The sequence below is a fragment of the Bubalus kerabau genome, chromosome 5 (assembly GCF_029407905.1).
Source record: "Bubalus kerabau isolate K-KA32 ecotype Philippines breed swamp buffalo chromosome 5, PCC_UOA_SB_1v2, whole genome shotgun sequence".
NCBI classification, from domain to species: Eukaryota; Metazoa; Chordata; class Mammalia; order Artiodactyla; family Bovidae; genus Bubalus; species Bubalus kerabau.
Genome location: NC_073628.1, coordinates 126,790,094 through 126,810,858, shown reverse-complemented (window position 1 = coordinate 126,810,858; position 20,765 = coordinate 126,790,094). Strand labels below are relative to the sequence as shown.

At 44.0% G+C, this 20,765-nt stretch overlaps 1 protein-coding gene across 6 annotated transcripts; it reads right to left on the bottom strand.

Moving 5' to 3' along the window:
• Positions 1–953: 953 nt before the first annotated feature.
• On the bottom strand, positions 954–13,415 carry NEK2 (NIMA related kinase 2). 6 transcript variants are annotated; one of them, XR_008715102.1, is made up of 9 exons: positions 13,159–13,414; positions 11,820–12,037; positions 11,299–11,539; positions 8,537–8,619; positions 7,685–7,811; positions 6,467–6,686; positions 4,911–5,036; positions 1,984–2,420; positions 1,732–1,863 (listed from the first exon to the last, which is right to left on the bottom strand). XR_008715102.1 is itself a non-coding variant. In XM_055583032.1 (8 exons), the coding sequence occupies exons 1-8, from the start codon at positions 13,252–13,254 to the stop codon at positions 1,637–1,639; spliced, it is 1,338 nt and encodes a 445-aa protein (XP_055439007.1). In that variant the 5' UTR covers positions 13,255–13,407; the 3' UTR covers positions 954–1,636. The 6 variants fall into 6 exon arrangements, 5 of the variants coding, with proteins under 5 accessions (XP_055439007.1, XP_055439009.1, XP_055439008.1 ...); XM_055583032.1 differs by lacking the exon at positions 1,984–2,420 and having other exon boundaries at positions 954–1,863; positions 13,159–13,407; XM_055583034.1 differs by lacking the exon at positions 1,984–2,420 and having other exon boundaries at positions 1,697–1,863; positions 4,825–5,036.
• Between the last annotated feature and the right edge of the window lie 7,350 nt (positions 13,416–20,765).

Here is a 20,765-nt window from a genome sequence, read left to right as displayed (position 1 = left end):
CTGTTGGGATTAACCTGTGGGTATACCATGAAGGCACTGTAATCAGTTTGACTGTATTGCAATGTTATATCTTTGCTGGAACTACACTATCCACTGTTTAATAAACCTGTAATACAATAGCTAACAGCAACGAGATCAAACCAGTCAATCCTAAAGGGAAATTAACCCTGAATATTCTTTGGAAGGACTGATGCTGATGCTGAAGCTCCAATACTTCGGCCACCTGCTGTTAAGAGTCAACTCATTAGAAAAGACCCTGATGCTGGGAAAGATTGAAGGCAGGAGGAGAAGGGGATGACACAGGATGAGATGGTTGGATGGCATCACCGACTCAATGGACATGAATTTTAGCAAACTCTGGGAGACAGTGAAGGACAGGGAAGCCTGGCATGCTGGAGTCCATGAGGTCGCAAAGAGCCGGACATGACTAAGCAACAGAACAATGAAAATAGCTAATAAAGGAGTTGTTTTTCCTATTTATTATAACTCTTCATAACTTGGTCTTAGTTCATTAAGCTAAAAGGATTAGTGTTGCCAGGAAAACATCACATGAAAAACGCCATGGGCACAGCAAGGACTGCTAATTCGTATTACAAGTCAGAGCTTTAAAAAAACCAAAAAGTCCATCAAGACCAAAATAAGTTTTGCTGGGGGATATTCCAGCAAATGTTCGCTGAGATCAGGTGTCTCAGGAGTGGCGCAATGATGTTCTGCTGTGGGGACCGTCCCGTGGGGATGCAGGGTGTTCAGCAACAGCCTCCCTCCAACCACGCACTGAAAACACCTCCAGGCCTCGCACTGCCCGTGGTGAGGACAGCCCGCTTGCACGGACAGACAACCAGTCGCCAAGTGACCACACAGCCCTCAGGACCATGTTCCCTGCCCTCGCCTCCCGTGCCTGCAACCCATATTAGATTCTCTCCAACTACGATCAACCTATACGAGACACTGGGTATAGGAAAACTAACCAATTCTTTTATTTAGTGAGAAAGAGGGGGACAAATGAAAGCTCACATACTGCTAAAAAGAATAAAAAGAAAAAAAAAAAAGACACCACTGTACGGCTCTTGGGAACATCACATTCTCTTCCCTAGCCTCCCACAGAGCAGTGGGTATTTATAAGCGAGATGTCAAGGTACTAGTGACCAAGCTACATCCAGTTAGGTTTTCTCTAAGCTAAGAACATTTAAAACCTCAGACTTTTATTAAAACTTCTAAAACATTTAAAACCTCTAGACACGACAGCTGTAAGCACACCATTCAGTCCCTTAAAATGTCTCAGTAAGCACTGCCCCCGAGTCAGTATCTTTTCCTAATAGTATTCCCCATCCCCCTACGTTTAGAATATAACATTTCATGTTCCAGTAGTAATCACACAGAGGATTAAAAGCCCAAACCAGCCAAGAAAGTGCTATTCTTTCTATGAAGTGTTCATTACAAAAGGAAGAAAAATGAAAGGTGTGGACTTTGGTACAACTGGTGCTGGACAACTACAAGATTAATACCCAAATATCCTGCCAACTCTAGAAAAGGTGCAGCTCTCCAAACCACAGCAACAGGTCACAGCAGTTGATTTTTCATCCGTAAAGTGCCAGCAACGTGAAGCACCCTGCGCAAGTCCGTGTCTCTGGCCTGGCTAGCGCATGCCCAGGATCTGCCTGCTTTTCAGCTGGTACGTCTTCTCAATGTCCGACAGGGCTTGAGCGCGAAGCTGAGCGGCGTGAAGCCTTTTTTTCAGGTCCTTGCACTTGGACTTGGAGGTGAGCTGACTCTCAGAATTCTCACCTCGCATGATGTTCTCTTTACTCTCCCCACTGAAATGAACCTTCTTCTTCACGACCGATGATGGGAGATCAAACAGTTCTTCAGAAAGAAAAAAGAAAAAGGGGTTTGAGTTACGCAAACAGGCATTCGGCTCCTCCACACTTAACCAAACTTACTGAACATATTGACTCTCCCAGTTCCCATGGGAAACCTGGGTACCTTCATTCTCTCTGGAACAGGAATGCTAAACAGCATCCAACTGGGTGTTAAAGATCTTACTGGCTTTATTCAACGACTCATGACTCGGGTGGCATCGCATCCAGCAGAAAGAAAGGCGCTCCAAGGAACTGTACAAAATGAAAGCCTTTTATAGGCAGGAGGGGGCAGGATGATGAAGCGATACCAGTGCAGAGGGGCCTGCCTGTGGCAAGATCACTTTCCTTTAGGGGACGGCAGGGATCTATTAGGCAGATGACCTCACTTGTGCTGACCAGGCAATTCCAGATTGACTAGTTTAAGATTCCATTCCTGGGATAGGCTGAAACTGTGATGAAATTAAGCACTGAGTCTTGATTTGATGATCGTTGGTGACAAGTGACTCCATTTTGGATGGGCTGCCTGCCGTGCAGGAGACACAGGAGATGTGGGTTCGAGCCCTGGGTCAGAGGAGGAAACAGTAACTCACTCCAGTATTCTTGCCTAGAAGAAAAGTTTCGTGGACAGAGGAGCCTGGTGGGCTACAGGCCATGGGTTTGCAAAGAGTTGGACACGACTGAGCAGGTGACTCTGTTTTGGACCCGTTGTCTCTTTTTTAATAGGTCAGAGGCTGTGGCTGGCAGAAGTCAATCGGCCTTCTGATCTGCAGCCAAAAATCAAGGAACATATGCTTCACTCTCTCATCAACTTTCCTCTTAAGGTTAAATGCACTGAAGATTGTGGGCCACAATATAAATCTTCTGGAAATCAATGTTATTTATCTCTGTTCTTCAAAACAAGTGCCATTCTACCTGGAACACATTACTTCCAGAAAAGTATGGAAGCAGAAGCTCTTTTTTTATAGCAAGCACCTACAGGTTTGGCTAAATACTTAAGAACACATTTTAAAAATGCTTAACTCACCAGAAACTTGTTTCAAAAAGAACCTAAGCAAATTCAGCGCAATAAAAATAAATCAAGTGAACAGAGAGTGAAAAATGTGTACTTTTAATGGGAAGAAAAATAATTTACTTAAAGAGGCTACACTGTTAGGAACTAACAGGATTATTTGGGGGTTGGGGACTGGCAGGTTTGAATTCCAGAAACTTTTGTTTCTCCTTTGTATTCATTTAAAGGAAATATGTTCAGATATTTACTGAGCTTACTGTATGGGCCATTGTGGACCAAACAAAGGCCCTATTGTGGCAGCCGGAGACAGAGCATCAACAGATAAACAAGTCCACACGAGGAATATTTGAGGGTGGTCCGTGCTGTGGCGGGGGAAGGGAGGCAGAGGTTCTGGGGGTGTTTGCAGCGATGAAGCCTCATTATAAGGTGACTTCTAAGCAGAGACACGAGGACAGAGAGGAGGGAAGAAGCCACGTGACTATCTGGAGAACATTCCAGACCACAGGCATGGAGAGGTCCCGAGAGAAGAGCAGACTACACAGAGAAATGCCGCTCTTTGACTGTCCTGACTTCCTATTTCACACACTCTTTCTCCGCAGAGCATTTCAGGAGATTGCTTTTAGGCCTCAACTCCATGGTTTCAAATAGATCCACCTTTATTACCACAAATAGCTACCCATTTGAAAAGCAACGGTGTAAATTGTAAATCCTACTAATGAAATAGTTTTAGAAGAAAGAAAAGTGTTTAGAAAATGAATTAGTATTTCATTAAATAGAAGAAGAAAGAGAATTAGCATTCATTAAATACACTAAGGAGCGCTTTCAAAAGATGCTGTTGCTAACTGTGATGATCTCAACTTGTTTTTCTCACAGCTGAATTCTAGAGCCTGAGGATGAGGAAGGGGCATTGCCAACTGTCCTGGGTTCACCAGGGCACCCTCTCCCCACTGCTTCGCTGCTTTTCTTGTTGGTGTTCAGTCGCTCAGTCATGTCAGCCTCTTTGTGACCCCAAGGACTGCAGCCCGCCAGGATTCCCTGTCCTTCACCATCTCCTGAAGCTTGCTCAAACTCATGTCCACTAAGTCAATGCTTTTCTTAGGTTCTGACTAGTTCAGTTCTTCAAAATATCTCCGACCCACACTGGAAACTGCATCCTCACAGCTCATTTTAAGTCTTTGCCATGATTTGCACACAGGTGAATTCTTCTACCTACATACCCTACAAAGTGAAATACAGAGTTCCTCTCCGGGACTTCTCACCCTCCGCTCAAAGACTCTCAGGGAAAGACGGAAATAAACTCTTTAACTGGAAGAGCCGGCCCCATCAGGGCCTTCAATAATTCTCAGCAATGGGCCTGATGCATGAAACTCACCCAGATAAAAATTATTCCTCATTCTATCATGACTTATGTCTAGTTTGTCTTTATGGATGGCAATGTAGAATCTAAGAAAAGTTGAAATAAATATTACAAAATTACTGAAATGGTAGGTAGTCATATTGAGAAAAAAGATACTTCCATCACTAGTTTCATTTATTTCCCTTGCTTATTACAGAGCATATGTAGATATTAAACAATCACACTTTGACATATACATGCAACCGGAACGGGTCTTAGCAAAGACCCAAAAGTGATGGTCTGTTCTACAGCTGGTTTGTCACACCTTTTAAGCCACGGTTTCTGTGAAGGATCTGGCAAGTGTTAGTTGGTCATGCGGCAATAGTAAAATGCCGGGATTTTCACTTGAAAAGGGAGAGAAATGTAGAATTCTGATAATATACCTGGAGAAAAATCTGAAAGGCACAGCAATTTTTTATAACCTAATTTTTAAAAATAAATATCAAATACTGCACATGTAGTTTGACAAAGTGAACAAAACTGAAGACAAATTCATCCCCACGCAGAGCCTCACGTCTCTGATCCCAGAGAGTCAGCCACAGCGAGAGCAGAGTCCTTACCTCCACTGAGCCACATCCACCCAACAGCTCAGGACTCTGGAAAGCTAAAGTGGGCAGCAGCTCCTGCTCAGAGCTGGCTCTCATACCTGGGCCGCCCGCCAGAGACAGGAACCTCTGCTCCTTCAGCAGGCTGTAATTCTTCAGCAGACCTTCGGCTCTGGCCAGCTTGTTCTCCGCCAGCCTCTCACGGACACAAAGCTCGCGCTCTTTCTCTTTAAAAAGGGAATGGAACAAAACAGACAGAAATGAACACGTGGCTCTGGATGTAAACAGTTTGCGTTTAGTTATCTTACTGCTTTTCCTTATCGCGAGGCTGGCTGCCTGGCCATGGATGAGTCGTGTTTAGTGAAGGGTTCCTTCAACCGGATGATGCCGCGTCATAAGCCAGTGTTAGTTTATTGTGTTGTCTTGGGTTTCCTCCTAAGGACCAGCTTAAGCACAAGGACAAAGTCAGCTGCAACCTTCGGTCGTGATGTGTGGGAATAACTCACAGGGGGAGCAAAGAGCTCCCGCCATCCTGCTCACCCCTGGGAAGGGCCGACAGTTCATTCTCAGGGTGTTACTCGGCCCAGACCCCCTCCCTCCGAGTGAACAACAGCAGCCAAACAGAAGGGAAAAACACAGCACAGTGAGGTGCTACTTCTTTAGACCAGTAACGAAGGCTATTATTTTTTCATGGCCCAGCATTTAGAGAGTACAGATTTCAGCTGTTACATGAAATTACAGAACACTGAAGCAAGTTTAAAAAAAAAAAGTTTTTGCTTGTTTTTTGTGGGTTCTTTTTTTTAAAAGAATGCCGTTAACAGAAGAGACTAAGATTTTCAGGCAAGCGCAAGCTGTTCCTCCTACAGAGAGTGTATCTCACAGTCCCTGATGATTATCATTAGGAAGTAAAACATTAACTAATGTATTTGCATCCTTTATAAGTACATTTAAATAGAGTACTTTAGAAGTACATTTAAAATTAAATATAAGTACATTCATAAGTGAATGTGCATTGGTGTAAAGCTGCAGAAGTGAGAGCGGGTGGGCCACCAGGGTGGAGGAGACTCACGGTCTCTCTCCACTCCAGGTCAAAAGGCAGAGCCCTACCGTTGCGGCCGCCCTGTGGAACCCCCACACGGGGCTAGCAGCTCTCACTTCAGAGGCGTCAACAGACTCAACATCAAAAACTCCTGCGTCCGTCAATACCCATCAGGATTTAAACATCTTGTATCTGCAGCCTCTACGGAATGACCTGAACACGTATCGTCTTACACGCTGCGCGATTTTATGGCCGGGCTGCGCTGCAGCGGCGTGCAGCGGCGTGTCAGAAGGGAGAAGCGACGGCTTTGATTCTGGAAGGTGGCGAATTCTAAGAGATTCTTTACGATGGGAAACCTTAAGGCCCGTATGTTAAGGAATGAAAGAAAAGAGTGACTCTAGAGTACGGGGTGATGACCCCTGTGCCGGGCTGTCACGGTTAGGGAAAGAGGCTCAGCACGGAGGAGCCGCAAGCCTGATGGAGGCAGTTTGGCCGTGCGAGTGTTTATAAAAACGCCCTGCGAGGACAGACGTGAGACCCTCCGTTCAGGCAGACGCTCACACACTAGGATCAGCCTCCGGGAGCACTGGGCTTCGCCCCCCACCTCCCCAGACTTACGCTCCAAGCTTTCTTCCCTGGCCTTGAGGGCTGCCTCCCGCTCCTGTAACTGTATTTCCTTCAGTTTCAGCTCACTCAACACAGGGCTGGAGTCCTGCAGCTTTTCTGGTTCTCCTAATCGCCGCCCTCTCCTCTCAGGATTTCTCCTTTGCTCTTCGGCAACCAAGTCTGCTATCAAAGGATTCTCAAGAATTTCTTCAACAGAAGGTCGATGGTAATCCTGGGGGAAAAAAAGACTCGGTGTTGCAGGCAGACTTCATAATGGACGGACTACTTATCCTCAAGGAGCAGTGACATTTAAAACAGCATATATTCCAAAGCAAAAGAAAAGGCTCCTTTACAGGTGGCTCTTTTTTTTTTTTAATCAGGTGTGCAGTGTTACAGTTCAACATCTGTGTACACTACAGAGAGATCCCTGACACAATTTCAGCTACCATCCATCACCATGCAACTGACCCCCTTTACCCATTTTGCCCACTGTCCCCTCCACACATAGATGGGTCTTAAACACCTGAAAAGTAAGTTCACTGGTGGCTTTAACTCAGGAGGCTCTGTATCCACAAAGCCTTGCTCCCCTTTTAACCTAAGAAGGCTCAGCCCCTGTGCTGGGCTGGTAGCACTGCCAGGGTCCGTTTGGGGGCACCCACTGCCCTTGCGTCTCTAAACCATATTAAGCAGGACACTCTCTCCCTGACCTCCAATCCTGTTACTTCACTTGTATCCTTCTCTTTGAACTCCCACAGCATGTACCTCTGTTCTTACACCAGCCTGGTCCCTCCCCACCCCACTGCCAGGTTTGTTCTCCATAGTCTCTGAGTTATTTCCCCTATGCTCTTTTAGCCCTCCCCGCCCCACCATTCCCATCTCTCATGGTCTCTAATCTCTCCGAGTTAGAGCAGAGTAATAAGATCTTATTATTTCTGGCCCCTTCCTGCACCATCTGCTGCGCTGAGGTAGGCAAGGACAAGGTGACTGAGGCTCTGAATCCTTACTGCTACCAGCCACCCCTGAGCAGCACAGAGTGTGGAAGGAGACATAAAGAGAGCAGAGACAGGCAGCCAGTAATGTACCAAGGATACATGTTTTCACTTGTGTTAACAGAGCAGATTTATCAGCTAAGGAAATCTATTTAATCTTTCTTTAGTCTCATTGCTCCACAACAGCACATCCTGCAAAATTTAACTGAGGGATGGAAACATGTCATCTTATAAACTTTACCTTTAAATTTAACATCCTTGTAATAATGTCATTTAATTCATCAGAGTAACGATATGGAATTCGCCTGAATTTCCCCTCTCTGATCTTCCCAGCTAGTTCCTTCTGGTTGAAAGCTGTAAATGGAGGCCTGAAGAGAAAAAAAAAATTTTAATGTAAAAATGAAAATATATAAGAAGAAGCAAATCAAAAGCAGAGTTTAAGGTCCAGTTTGTATTTATGTTTCTGCCTCTGGGGCCTTCTTCTGTAGCTAAGTTTCCCACCCTTGGCACTTCTGACATTTGGAGCCGTACGGTTCTGTTATGGGCACTGTCCTATTCATCCTTGTCATGCTTGCAGCGCTGCAGATCCCTGTCCCTCAGACGTCAGCAGCTATCCCTAGCCATGACAACTAAAATGTCTCCAGGCACTGCCAAGTATCCCATGGGAAGCAAAACTGAGGAGGTAAAATTCCTCTTCCCTGCTTCAGAACCCCTGCTCTACAGAAGAGTTTAGAATGGAAAAAAAAGGGAAAGAAGCAGGGTTCCGTCCTGTCCAAACCGCCAGACTGCTCGTCCAGATCTTCCTTTCCTTTCTTCCATGGGCCTGACCTACGAGCTCGCCCTGTGAGCTACACTCAGTCTGACAGGGAGGCACCTAACCAGGTCACAAGCTTGAGAAGTCTAGATTCAGCCTCAGGGGTTATGTTATTAATTTGTAACTCGTTTTTTAACCTGCCCATCCACCTTAATTTTAATCCAAGGTATGACTCTTTCAGACTTGAATGTGCATGGATGCTCAAAAAGCTGAACCCGGTGACAGGTGACAGACCCAAGCACAGACTTCGGACTAGAAACCTGCCTTCACCATACTTACATTAACGCACATAACTCATACAGCAAACAACCCAGTGACCAGATATCCGACTTCTCATTGTAGGACATGCGATTCATTTGTTCCTTTAGTGGGGAAAGAAAGGAGGAGTTTAAAGTTTACTTTGTTTTAAAACAGACTCACAGACACAGAGAACATATTTGTAATTTCCAGAAGGGATGCAGGGGAAGGGAAGGACTGGGAGTTTGCGATCAGCAGATGCAAACTATTACATATAAGATGGATAAAAAAAACAAGGTCCTGCTCCATAGCACAGGGGTCTACAGTCAAGAACCTTTAACAAACCATAATGGAAAAGAATATAAAGAAGAACATATGTGTGTGTGTGTATATATATAATACTGAATCATCTTGTTGCATAGCAGAAATTAACACATCAACTATACTTCAATAAAATAATTTTTTTTTAAGTTTGCTTTAAAACTTATAAAATTACTCCTGGGACAAAAATGAAACCTTAAAGTTTGATAATAGTCACTCAAAAAAAAGGAAAAATTTTTATATTATAAATATATCTATAACAAAAGTTTCAAATACAAAAGGCTGATTTCTTTTACATTAGGTCTTACATCATAAGATGGTACTTTATCTTTAAATTGATAATGGAAAAAAGGCAATGATCTTATCCTAATACACTTTGTCATATATAATCCATTCACCTATTTCTCATTCACAAACATTTACTGTGTTACTACAGGCAAGGCACTGGCAACTCAAAGGTGAACATGAGACATCTCTACCTCAAGGAATTCATAATCTAGAAACTCTATTTTAAAGAACCAGAGAAAAGTCTACGATAACATCTAGCTCACATTTAAATGGATAGAGACATCAATGGTTAATTGACTCACCCATTTATGTATTTTTCCCTTAGTCCACTGTATATACTACAGTACTAACTAATAATCTCATTGCATATTTTAACTGCCTGCTTTTCTTAACAACAGTCCACCATGGCTCTTATTTTCAACAGAGGACACGGAGGCAAGCACTGTACTGAAACCTTCAGGAGGCTTCTGAGTATTCCAAGTCCAACAGGTGAGTCTGGCACCACTTCCTGACAATCAATCCCATAGGGAAGGCTCAACTGATCTAATTACAGGGACAGGAGGGAACAGGAACAAAAGAACTGCACAGGTTTCAAATTTTCCAACCACGACCCCTGGATAATTTTCCTTGGCTTCTATTTGGAATCTGATCCAGTGAGAAAATGACACTCTTCTGGCCATATTGGATCTTAGTCAAACACAAAATCATTAATTTATAAAACTGTATACTGTAGTCAGATTGGTTAACAAAAAGATTTACAAAATCTGGAAGCATTTGTGAATTGCTAAAAAAAATAAAAAATAAATCTCTCTCCATCTTTACTCTGCTCATCTTTTGTATTCAACACGTTGACTGGTGCTTTCACTTACTGATTCAAGCTCTTCAAAAGCTACTGTGCTCTGCTTAGTCACTTAGTTGTGTCCACGTCTTTGTGATCCAATGGACTATAGCCACCAGGCTCCTCTGTCCATGGAGATTCTCCAGGCAAGAATACTGCAGTGGGTTGCATGCCCTCATCCAGCAGGATCTTCCCAACCCAGGGATCAAACCCATGTCTCCTGCATTGGAGGCAGATTCTTTATCATCTGAGTCACCAGGAAGGCCAAGAATACTGGAGTGGGTAACCAATCCCTTCTCCATGGGAACTTCCCAACCCAGGAATCGAACCAGGGTCTCCTGCATTGCAGATGGATTCTTTACCGACTGAACTACCAGCTAAGTCCCAAAAGTCACTAGAGAGCCATAAATAATTCATATCCTTTGACCCAGAAATTTCATTTTGAGAGCTATACACCAAGGAAATAATCAAAGAGGAAGATAGAATAATTCCTACAAAGATATACATAGCAGTCCTCCTTAGAATGGTGAGACATTTTGGAAACAAAATATTCAGCAGTAGAGGAAACCAGTAAGTGGGTGGAAACAGTACCTCCACAGTAGGAAAAGGCAACAACAAAAAAGAATAAATACTAAAGGTTAACACTGCAAAAATATGCTGTGAGAAGTGAGTGAGTCTCCCAGGTCCTGAATCTCCACACACAAGAATCATCTAGGGAGTCTATTAAAATACAGAGTCCAAAATAAGAAGGTGGGGGACAAAAAGACAAAAAGTTGAGTGCAAAGACCAGTTCAGAGGTCCTAAGTCCCTGGTTTGGAGCCCAGGACTTTGCATTTTAAACTATCACTCCAGCTGAGAACAAGCTGGTGTCCAGGACCTATGGCACTTTGGAAGTACCGCACTTAAGGGCAGAGACAAAACCTATTTCATCTCTATGATCCCCGAGCTTAGTACGTGGCAGCCATTCACTCAAAGTCGGATTTGCATTGCCTATATAGGAGTTTAGTGGTCTGGTGGTGGGACTTCGCCTTCCAATGCAGGAAATGCAGGTTTGCTCCCTGGTTGGGGAGCGAAGATCCCACATGCCTTGTGGCCAAAAAAACAAAACATAAACAACAGAAGCAATATTGTAACACATTCAATAAATACTTTAAAAATGGTACACATCAAAAAAAAAATAATAATAATCTTTTAATGGTCTGGTGGTCCATTTGAAAAATATCAATTTAAAATAAAACAGTATTATTAATTCTTGGCTATTAGATATTACTAAACAAAGAAATAAAAAGGTCAATTTCCTTGCTTGAATGCTTAACATTAAGATATTTTAAAAGTATATAAATTTTGAAATACTCACAGGAGACATGTAATAAGGTGTGCCAACAAATGTTTTTGCAAAACTCGTATCGTGGTTTAATATTCTAGCTAGCCCAAAGTCTCCAAGCTTAACGTTCTGCTTGCCATCCAGAAAGACATTGGCTGGTTTCAGATCCCGATGCAGCACAGTGTGGCCACCATCACTTCGTCTGTGACATTCCTTTAGGGCCAGAGTCAACTGAGCCATCACACGAAGAACAAACTCTTCATCCAAGTATTGTCTGAAATCAAAGCAGTTATGTAGCATGTATCTGCTGAATAAAACCATTACAAAGACGAAAGGATGTGAATTATCTAGTTTTCTAAGTATACACATAGGGAAATAAATTATTTGGATATGAAATTCAAGTGTTGACTGACCAGGGATTTTCTAAAGTACTGTGGACCCACTGAACAAACACAATAAGACTCTTCCCATTACTAAGTACTTTGTCCCTGATCCTAATCCAGGATGTTTACAGAAACAAAACTAGGCCCATCTAAGAGGTGACTTTATCTTACCTTTCCTTGGTTCCCTTTGCAATCACACTAGCTAGGTCTCCTCCTTCGCAACATTCCATGACGATGTACAGTGTCGTGTTGGTCCGGTCAATAATTCTATCATAGTAGCGGACAATGTTTGGATGTTTCAGCTCACGAAGCAAATTCACTTCAGAAACAAGCATTTGTTTCTCATTTTCTGTCATGGAGCCATAGTCAAGTTCTTTCCAAACTAATATCTGAAATAAAAATTTCCAAGGTATAAATGAACTCATTATAACTCCAAATTTTTAAAATAAAAAAAAAATGTTACTTATCTAGTAAACAGATCATACAGTCACTATTATCTAATTTAGTTTAATGAACTGAGGACCCCTGAGTTTATTTCTATAACTTCCCCTAATTTTTAAGCGGTAAATGATGCAACAGAGGGTGATGAGGTAGGTTAGGCCGCCTCCAACCCCCTGTTCTCAATGCCTAGTGGGAGGTTGGCGGAAGGTACTCTAGTCAAAGCTGGAGCAGAGGCGGTTGAAGTCCCGGACCATTCCAACTAGTCAAGATTTCCAGGGTAAGAGAACTTAGTAAAGACCCTTCCATCCGAGCTAACTTCCTTTCCATTATTTTTTTTTCTGTGTGGGTCTACCCACACACCTTGGGAAATATGAATCTAACAATCGGAATAATGGGTAACTTAAATGAATTCTGACTACAAGACATAAAAGTTCTAGGTTCTGATGGTTATGACAGAGAGAATTACATTTCTCTAAAAACAGCTCAGGAGTCAGCTACCAGTCACCAACAGAAGGCCCATGGCAGGTCAAAGCAGAAAAAAGGAAGAAAATGGAAGAGAATGGAAAAAAGACAGGAGAAGAAAAAATATACATATATATACACATACATTCTACTTGGCACATTTTATTAGTTTTACTTTGGCCACCTAATGAGAAGAGCTGACTCACTGGAAAAGACTGATGCTGGGAAAGACTGAGGGCAGGAGGAGAAGGGGACGACAGAGGAGGAGATGGTTGGAAGGCATCACCGACTCAATGGACATGAAATTGGGCAAACTCCGGGAGCTGGTGAAAGACAGGGAAGCCTGGCGTGCTGCAGTCCATAAGGTTGTAGAGTCGGACACGACTGAGCGACTGAACAACAACAAAGAATTAAGGGACAGATTGACAAATTGAAAAAGAAAAAAAAAAGGATGCGGCTTCCCATCCCTCGAGAGACCCAGGACAGACACCGATCTGGGGGAGAGGGCTGGCTCTTCTGAACACCCTGCGTTTCAGATGCGCACCGCCAGGCTCCTTGCTTCCTCTGGGCGGCCGGGGGCGGAGGCAGGGACCAGGCCCGCGCTCACCTTGCCGTCGCTCTTCCTGCGGATCTTCTGGCAGCGGCCGTAGGAGCCCGTGCCAATGGTGTACAGCACCTCGTAGTCCTCCACCCGAGTCGGCATGGCGGGGCCCGCGCAGGACGCCTGCAGGCCGTATCGTCTCCTCGGTGCTGCAGCCACCGACCCGCAGACCTCCAGCCCCGGCGCCTGGCAGCCCTGAGCTACAACCCCGGTTTAACCGTCGCGGGCCCCGACCTCACAGCCTATTGGCCCGCGGTAAGGCCGCTTCGCCTCTCTAATTGGTTAAGAAGACCACAACACGCTGGGCATCTTGGGAAAAAGGTATCGCTAGGCAACCGCGTCGGCGTCTGTGTCGACTTCCGCTCCCAACCTCCAGGGAGAAAGGGGAGGAGCTAAAGCCCAAGGGGGCTGGGGACGGAAAGCCGCAGCGGGGGGGCGGTCCCTGCCACCTTGTGCCTCCTCCAGCTGAGGTTGCCGAGGCAAGCGAAGTCCAGAGCTCTTTCTTCAGTTTTTGGCGCACAGCCTCAACTGACTGCCTTTAACCTTTGCACTCTGACCTCTCACACTACCCCACTCTCCGGCACGCGCCCTCCGCTCTCAGGTTCCCGCCCCCTGAACCCGGGCGGGGTCATATACTAAGCTGAGTGCAGAGATGAAAAGTACTGGCCCTCTCTAAAGGGTGCGCGAGCGAGGCCGACAGTGCTGAGGGATTGTGCCAAGCACTTTACATGTATTGTCTGGTTTGTAATGCAGGAATTACTGTTATTTCCCATGAAGAAACGGAAGCGTAGAAAGGTCATAGTATTTGCTTTAGGTCCAAAAGCGAGGAAGAGAAGACTCAATGCAAAAACAGTGGATATTTATAGTAATGATTTAAAGTTTTCACATCACTTTAGGGTGCAGCTATCCTAGAGAGAGTATATTTTTGAACACCAAATTTTGGCCTATTTAACATGCAGAAAAGTGAAAGTGAAGTCGCTCAGTCGTGTCTGACTCTTAGCGACCCCATGGACTACAGCCCACCAGGCCCTCCGTCCATGGGATTTTCCAGGCAAGAGTACTGGAGTGGGGTGCCATTGCCTTCTCCGTTAACAGCGGCTAGGCATATTATATTGGTGACAGCCTTAGCAGAGGATGTGTACAAAATCTCTAGGTGGAAAATGGAATATGGAAGTCCTTGATGTTTTGAAATACCCAGAAGAATATGGTGGTTCTATAAGACAGAGATGGGCTGCTCGGTGGTAAAACAATGTGCCTGCCAATGCAGGAGATGTGGGTTTAATCCCTGGGTGGGGAAGATCCACTGGAGAAGGAACTGGCAACCCACTCCAATATTCTTGCCTGGGAAATCTCATGGACAGAGGGGCCTAGTGGGCTACAGTCCATGGGGTAGCAAAGAAGTTGGACACAACTTCTTTGGACTAAACGACAGAGACAGTCAGGTTTACCTTTAAGACTGTTAAAATTTGTTGTTGTTGTTAGAAAAGACTACTGAATAGATTATCTGAGGTGCCAGACACATAATTAATTGAAACACTTTATTGAATGCAGCCTCTTCTGAGTGCGCACAGAAACCAACATTTTCAACTCACCCTGCCAGCTGGAATCGTCCCACTTTTACCTGGGAGACTGCACCTGGAGCCCTCTGTCTAGGGGTGGATGGAGGAATTTATACACTACAAGAAGGCTAATAATTTGGCAATGCACAAATAGGTCAATTTTCTTTAAATATCTGTTCAGCATGGGATTAAAAGGAAACTGATTTTCTATTAATAAGAATTACAATCCTCTTTATGTTAAAAATGAGGAATTCATTACATCCGCTGAATATTACATAATCAGAATTGCCAGCCAGGAGATAAAAGTAATATTCAAGAGCGTTGTCTTACCTCAAGGGAATGGAACCATTCCATTACAAAAATTATGTAAGGCGCCACACGTGGCTGAGTTAATTGGCTTTATATTTTTTAATTTTAGTACCTTTTAAAGATTTGATGGGCTTCCTCGGTGGCTCAGCTGTAAAGAATCTGCCTGCAATACAGGAGACACAGGTTTGATCCGTGGGTTGGGATGGTCACCTGGAGGAGGGCACAGCAACCCACTTCAGCATTCTTGCCAGGAAAATCCCATGGACAGAGGAGCCCAGCAGGCTTCAGTCCATAGGGTTGCAAAGAGTTGGACACGACTGAAGTGACTGAGTGTGAGCACTAGCAAAGATTGACATCCATGAATTCTTTTGCTGGCCTGCCTCGCATCCACTCCTGTACCTTCTCTCTGGCTGTTGTTATGCTCTCTTGCTTTGACCCAATTCCCCAAACCCAGCGCACTTTCTCGGTTCCCTCCTACCACCTCCTTTTCACCTGTTCCTCCATTTGTCTGGAATACTGTCCATCCCATTCCCTTAGCAACTGGCCTACCCCAATGATGTCTGTCTAGGGGGCGCAAGTTGTCTTTCAAGACTCAATGCCAGTTTTCTGTCCTTTCTCTCCTGTACCCTTTACTCTTTTCCTAGCAGCCTGAAACAAGCAATTCCTCCGTTTCCAGTGTTCTTAGACCACTTTGTACATAAATGTGCCTTAACTTGTTTATCATCATTTGTTTACATGGATCACACAGTAGCTCAACTCCAAGCTCCTTGTAGATAGCATAAGTCCTGTAATAAAAGAAGCATGCAATAAATCTTTATTAAATGAAAATATAAGAAAGCAGTTTATTAATAATCAAGTAAGAATTTGTTTCAATAGCCTTCAACCCTGTGGCAGAAACCAAATGCTGGGGGGAAAGCTATCCCAAGAATATGGAGAGTGGTTCTGAAGCACATATGTTCATTCAACAAATGCTTATTGAGGACTTTCTATGTGCCAGATATAATGATAGGCATTTCTATGCTGGGTGTTCATTAAAAAAGAGACAAAAATGATAGAGTGATATAGGTATGGCATGACAAACCCTAGTAACTGGCTAAGGTTAACCCATATCATTGGGTGGGAGTAAGGGCAGAACATTTGGGCAGAGACCACTAGATACTGAGTAGAAAGAGACATTGGTGGCTGAAGAGCATGTGGAGGGCAAACAGGAACACTTTATAGGAAATCCCTCTTCTTCCATGCTTTCTCCCTCCTTCCTTCATATCTTATCCATTCTTTCAGACTCAGCTCTAGCCCAATTTCTTCCCTTATTCCCTAGCTGCCTTCAACCCACAGAGATCTCCTAAAAGAACAACTAACTGTGTTCTTTACTCATTTAGAATGTGTCATATAATAGTCTGAATTACAGGCTTCTCATGTACATCTATCTTACCTAATCTGATGATTATCTGGCCTAATTATCCTTTAACAAATATAAATTGAGGCCCCTCCAGGTGCTGAAGGTGCCGTGGCCATGGGACTGACATGCAGTCCTGGAGGTGGAGAAAGTAGATAAACCAAAATAGGCAGAGAAATTCAATCATTCCAAATTCTGCTAAGAATTAAGAAAACAGGGGCTTCCCTGGAAGTCCAGTGGTTAAGATTCCATGCTCCCAATGCAGGGCGCACAAGTTTGATCCCTGGTTGGGGAACTAATCCCACATTCTACACAACTTGGCCTAAAATAAATAAAACCCCAAAAATTAAAAAAACAAAAACTAACATAGAAACAGAGAAAATTATGTTGAAAGAACTAAGAGACGACCAGCTCCATGAGGGTGGGGTCAAGGCTTGAACTTGTCTATAACCAGACTCCTATGCCCAGGGTTCTGCCTGATTCACTGTCTTCACAATTTTCTTGTTAAATATGCTCATGGTTGTTAGTTTTAATTTGAATTTGGTGAAATCTCAAATAAGAATTATTAACACTATGTGTGTTCTGCTCACAAGTGTCCTATAGGTGTTCCCAGAGACACCAGCTAATTTTTAAAAGAAGCTACTGGAAAGACTAATGTGTCCAGAATCAAACTCTTGAGCTTTGCCCCAAATATGTTCTACTTACTGTCTTCTTCGTCTTAAGTAACTAATGGATATGATTGTGTTGTTGTTTGTTTTGTTTACTGCAGTATTTCCAGCACCCAAAATATGCCTGGGCAGTAGTAAGCACTGAATTGGCATTTTACATCGAAAGAAAGTACTAGCGAAAGGACCAGCAAATGAACCATCATACTCCACTGCTCTCAGCATCCCTTTGTAAGTTGCATAAGGACCCACTGCTGCTGCTGCTAAGTTGCTTCAGTCGCTGAGTCAAGTCGTTCAGTCAGGTATGACTCTTTGCAACCCCGTGGACTATAGCCCACCAGGCTCCTCCGTCCATGGGATTCTCCAGGCAAGAATACTGGAGTGGGTTGCCATTTCCTTCTCCAGGGGATCTTCCCGACCCAGGGATCGAACCCAGGTCTCCTGCATTGCACGCAGACACTTTACCATCTGAACTAAAGGGTTTAGAGGCCGTCAAATGGACATGACCTATAAAGGCAATTTTGATGGTTTTACATAGAAATGACCTCTAATGGAAGAGAACACAAATGGGAACTATTTGAGATACATTTCTATGTAAAATGTAGTTTGCACATAATTCAGCATTTTAAATGAGCACTCTGCAACCGAGACCAAATATCCATCATCTCTTGAGGTTTTCTACTATGTACCAACATCAAATCTACATAGGAACAAATGTTACTCCTGCTTTTCTCTTCTATATCAAATGTCCTGAAGCCTTTGTGTCTCTCTAGAGCGAGGCCGAGTTTCTGGGGGCACATTCCAGTATAAACATCATTGATGGGGTAGAGAAGGACCCGGTCAGTCACATTGTACAGTCTCAGGGCTAGGTGGCCGGAGCAGAGGAATCCGCCTCCTCGTGCATAGGGCGGGTAGACACCAGTGTAAACAACTTCCGGGATGTAGTACTTGAGTTTCTTATCCCAGTGAGGTCCAGCATTATGAATCACGTCACCAATAAACAAATCTTTGGCTTTGTTCCCGGATAAGCTATTCAAGTAATTCAGGAGATGATGGATGTTTTAGCTTCAGTCACTAGAGGGCTGTAAATCACCACATGACAAATGAGGCATCAGCACCTCTGGACCAGTCCACCCTGAGGCCTGTCCTGACGGGACAGTCTGAGATTTGCATATGGAGACTTCCAATCTCAAATAAGATGTTTTGTACGCCTTATTTCCACAATTACTTGGAGCCATTTGAAGTCAGGGATTATGGAAAATTTTTTAAGGTGTTTAATAAAGATTTCTAGAAATCAAAAAAAGAGAGAGGGAGATTCTTTGTTTGGGAAGAGCAGAAACTAAAAGATGTTAAAGAAAGGTGCGTTGGATAGTATGTGATCAATAAATAACCAGCTAAGCGCCGAAGAATTGATGCTTTTGAACTGTGGTTTTGAAGACTCTTGAGAGTCCCTTGGACTGCAAGGAAATCCAACCAGTCCATTCCAAAGGAAATCAGTCCTGAATATTCATTGGAAGGACTGATGTTGAAGCTGAAACTCTAATACTTTGGCCACCTGATGCAAAGAACTGACTCATTGGAAAAGACCCTGATGCTGAGAAAGATTGAAGACAGGAGGAGAAGGGGACGACAGAGGATGAGATGGTTGGATGGCATCACTGACTCAATGGACATGAATTTGAGTAAGCTCTGGGAGTTGGTGATGGACAGGGAAGCCTGGCATGCTACAGTCCATGGGGTCTCAAAGAATTGGACACAACTGAGCAACTGAACTGAACTGAACTGAATAAATAACCATGTTCTTGAAGAAAGAATGAGTGTTACGGAGACTAACCCTAATAGTGACTCGCTTCTTGATATAAACAGAAGGACAAGATAAACGGAAGAGACAGCTTTGAATTTAATGATAGGCAGCTGATGGAACAGCGTGATGAGAAGAAATTTATCTTTGAAACCACATGTGATTGGTTCTGTGCTCTATCACATTTTAAAGAGGGATAGTGTCAGGCTTACACCCAAAGTTGCAAGTTAGGGGAAGGCTAACATCTGTTCAATACAAGGATAAACTTTCAGACAGATATTCACAAATTTTACATGCTGAGTGACATATGTATATTCACGACATGTGTTATCAAATCTCTAAGAATATTGATAATATAAACTGGTTAAGAAGAATGTTAAAATGAATCACAGATGGGAAGCCATAATGTATATTTAAGAGACTTTAGGACCTTTTAGAAAACACTCCTAATTTTCCCTTCAGGTGTCAGCACAGTGAAATTATAGGAGCAGTGGGCTTGAAGTCTAGGAACCCAGGTTCCTCTAGTTCTGTTTTGATGAACTCTATGACCAAGGGAGGGAGAAGGCAATGGCACCCCACTCCAGTACTCTTGCCTGGAAAATCCCATGAACGGAGGAGTCTGGTATGCTGCAGTCCATGGGGTCGCTAGGAGTCGGACACAACTGAGCAACTTCACTTTCACTTTTCACTTTCATGCATTGGAGAAGGAAATGGCAACCCACTCCAGTGTTCTTGCCTGGAGAATCCCAGAGACAGGGGAGCCTGGTGGGCTGCCGTCTCTGGGGTCGCACAGAGTCAGACACAACTGACGCGAGTTAGCAGCAGCAGCAGCAGCAGCATGACCAAGGGAGGGCTTCCCTGGTGGCTCAGTGGTAAAGAATCTGCCAGTCAATGCAGGAGACACAGGTTCAATCCCTGGATCAGGAAGATCCCCTGGAGAAGGAAATATCAGCCCACTCCAGTATTCTTGCCTGGAAAAATCCCATGGACAGAGGAGCCTGGTGGGTTACAGTCCATGGAGCCACAAAAGAGTTAAACATGACTTAGTGACTAAACAACAAAACAACAACACAACCTAGGGAATCCACTTCACCTCTCTGTGAAGTAATACCCTGAAAGTATTACACTAGATGACCTTTAATGACTCTTCCAGTTTCAGAAGCTATGATTCCTTCTCCTCCTCCTAATAATTCACCAGAACTTCTGCCAGAGCCAGAACACTGCTTAGTTCTTGGTTTGGCCCCAGGTGACAGTTCTTATGAAGTAGCTATGTCTGCATTAGCTTTCTCAACATCCTCTCTCTTCATTCTTGATTTTTATTAGCAACACAGTGAGAAGTTCTGGACTTAGAAAGATAGAAGATCAGCCCTGGACCTCAAAGAGGAACCTCTTGGAAAGGGGAGACAGGTGTAAATCAGTTACCCCTATTCGGTGTGGTAATCTCTCTGAAAGAACTTTGCCCAAATGTTAAGGGACCCCGGAGGGAGGAGACAGGCTCTTATAAGAATGGCAAGAAGTACAGGTCAGGGCAAATGTTCCTAATGGAGGTGACCCCTGAATTACATCGAAAGGATGGGCTAGAATTAGGAGGGGACTGTGGGTAAAAACCTGGAGGCAGGCAAGTGCCTGCAGGCTGGTCAGCCCAAGGGTGCTGGTGATTACTTTGTGAGACGGCCAGTTAGACCGCTGAGCAGGATGACCCAGGAGTTGAAGCGATCTTCTGAAGGTGATGGAGTCCCAGTGGAAGCTTTGAGCAGTTGAACATCACCAGCTCATGCTCTAAAAAGGTCACCCCAATAACGAGATAGAGAATGAACCTGGGAGGGCAGGAACATGGTGTGGGAAGGTGTGGTCACAGCTCAGGAGGAAATGATACCAGCTGA

Bases quoted from the DNA above. Each gene is read 5' to 3' on its own strand.
- NEK2 (XM_055583032.1), bottom strand. From the start codon at position 13,254: ATGCCGACTCGGGTGGAGGACTACGAGGTGCTGTACACCATTGGCACG. The intron at 8,620-11,298 runs GTGAGTATTTCA...TCCCCACTAAAG, and splicing joins CACCTTATTACATGTCTCCT to GAACAAATGAATCGCATGTC. The intron at 7,812-8,536 runs GTAAGTATGGTG...TTTTCTCTTCAG, and splicing joins TATGAGTTATGTGCGTTAAT to GCCTCCATTTACAGCTTTCA.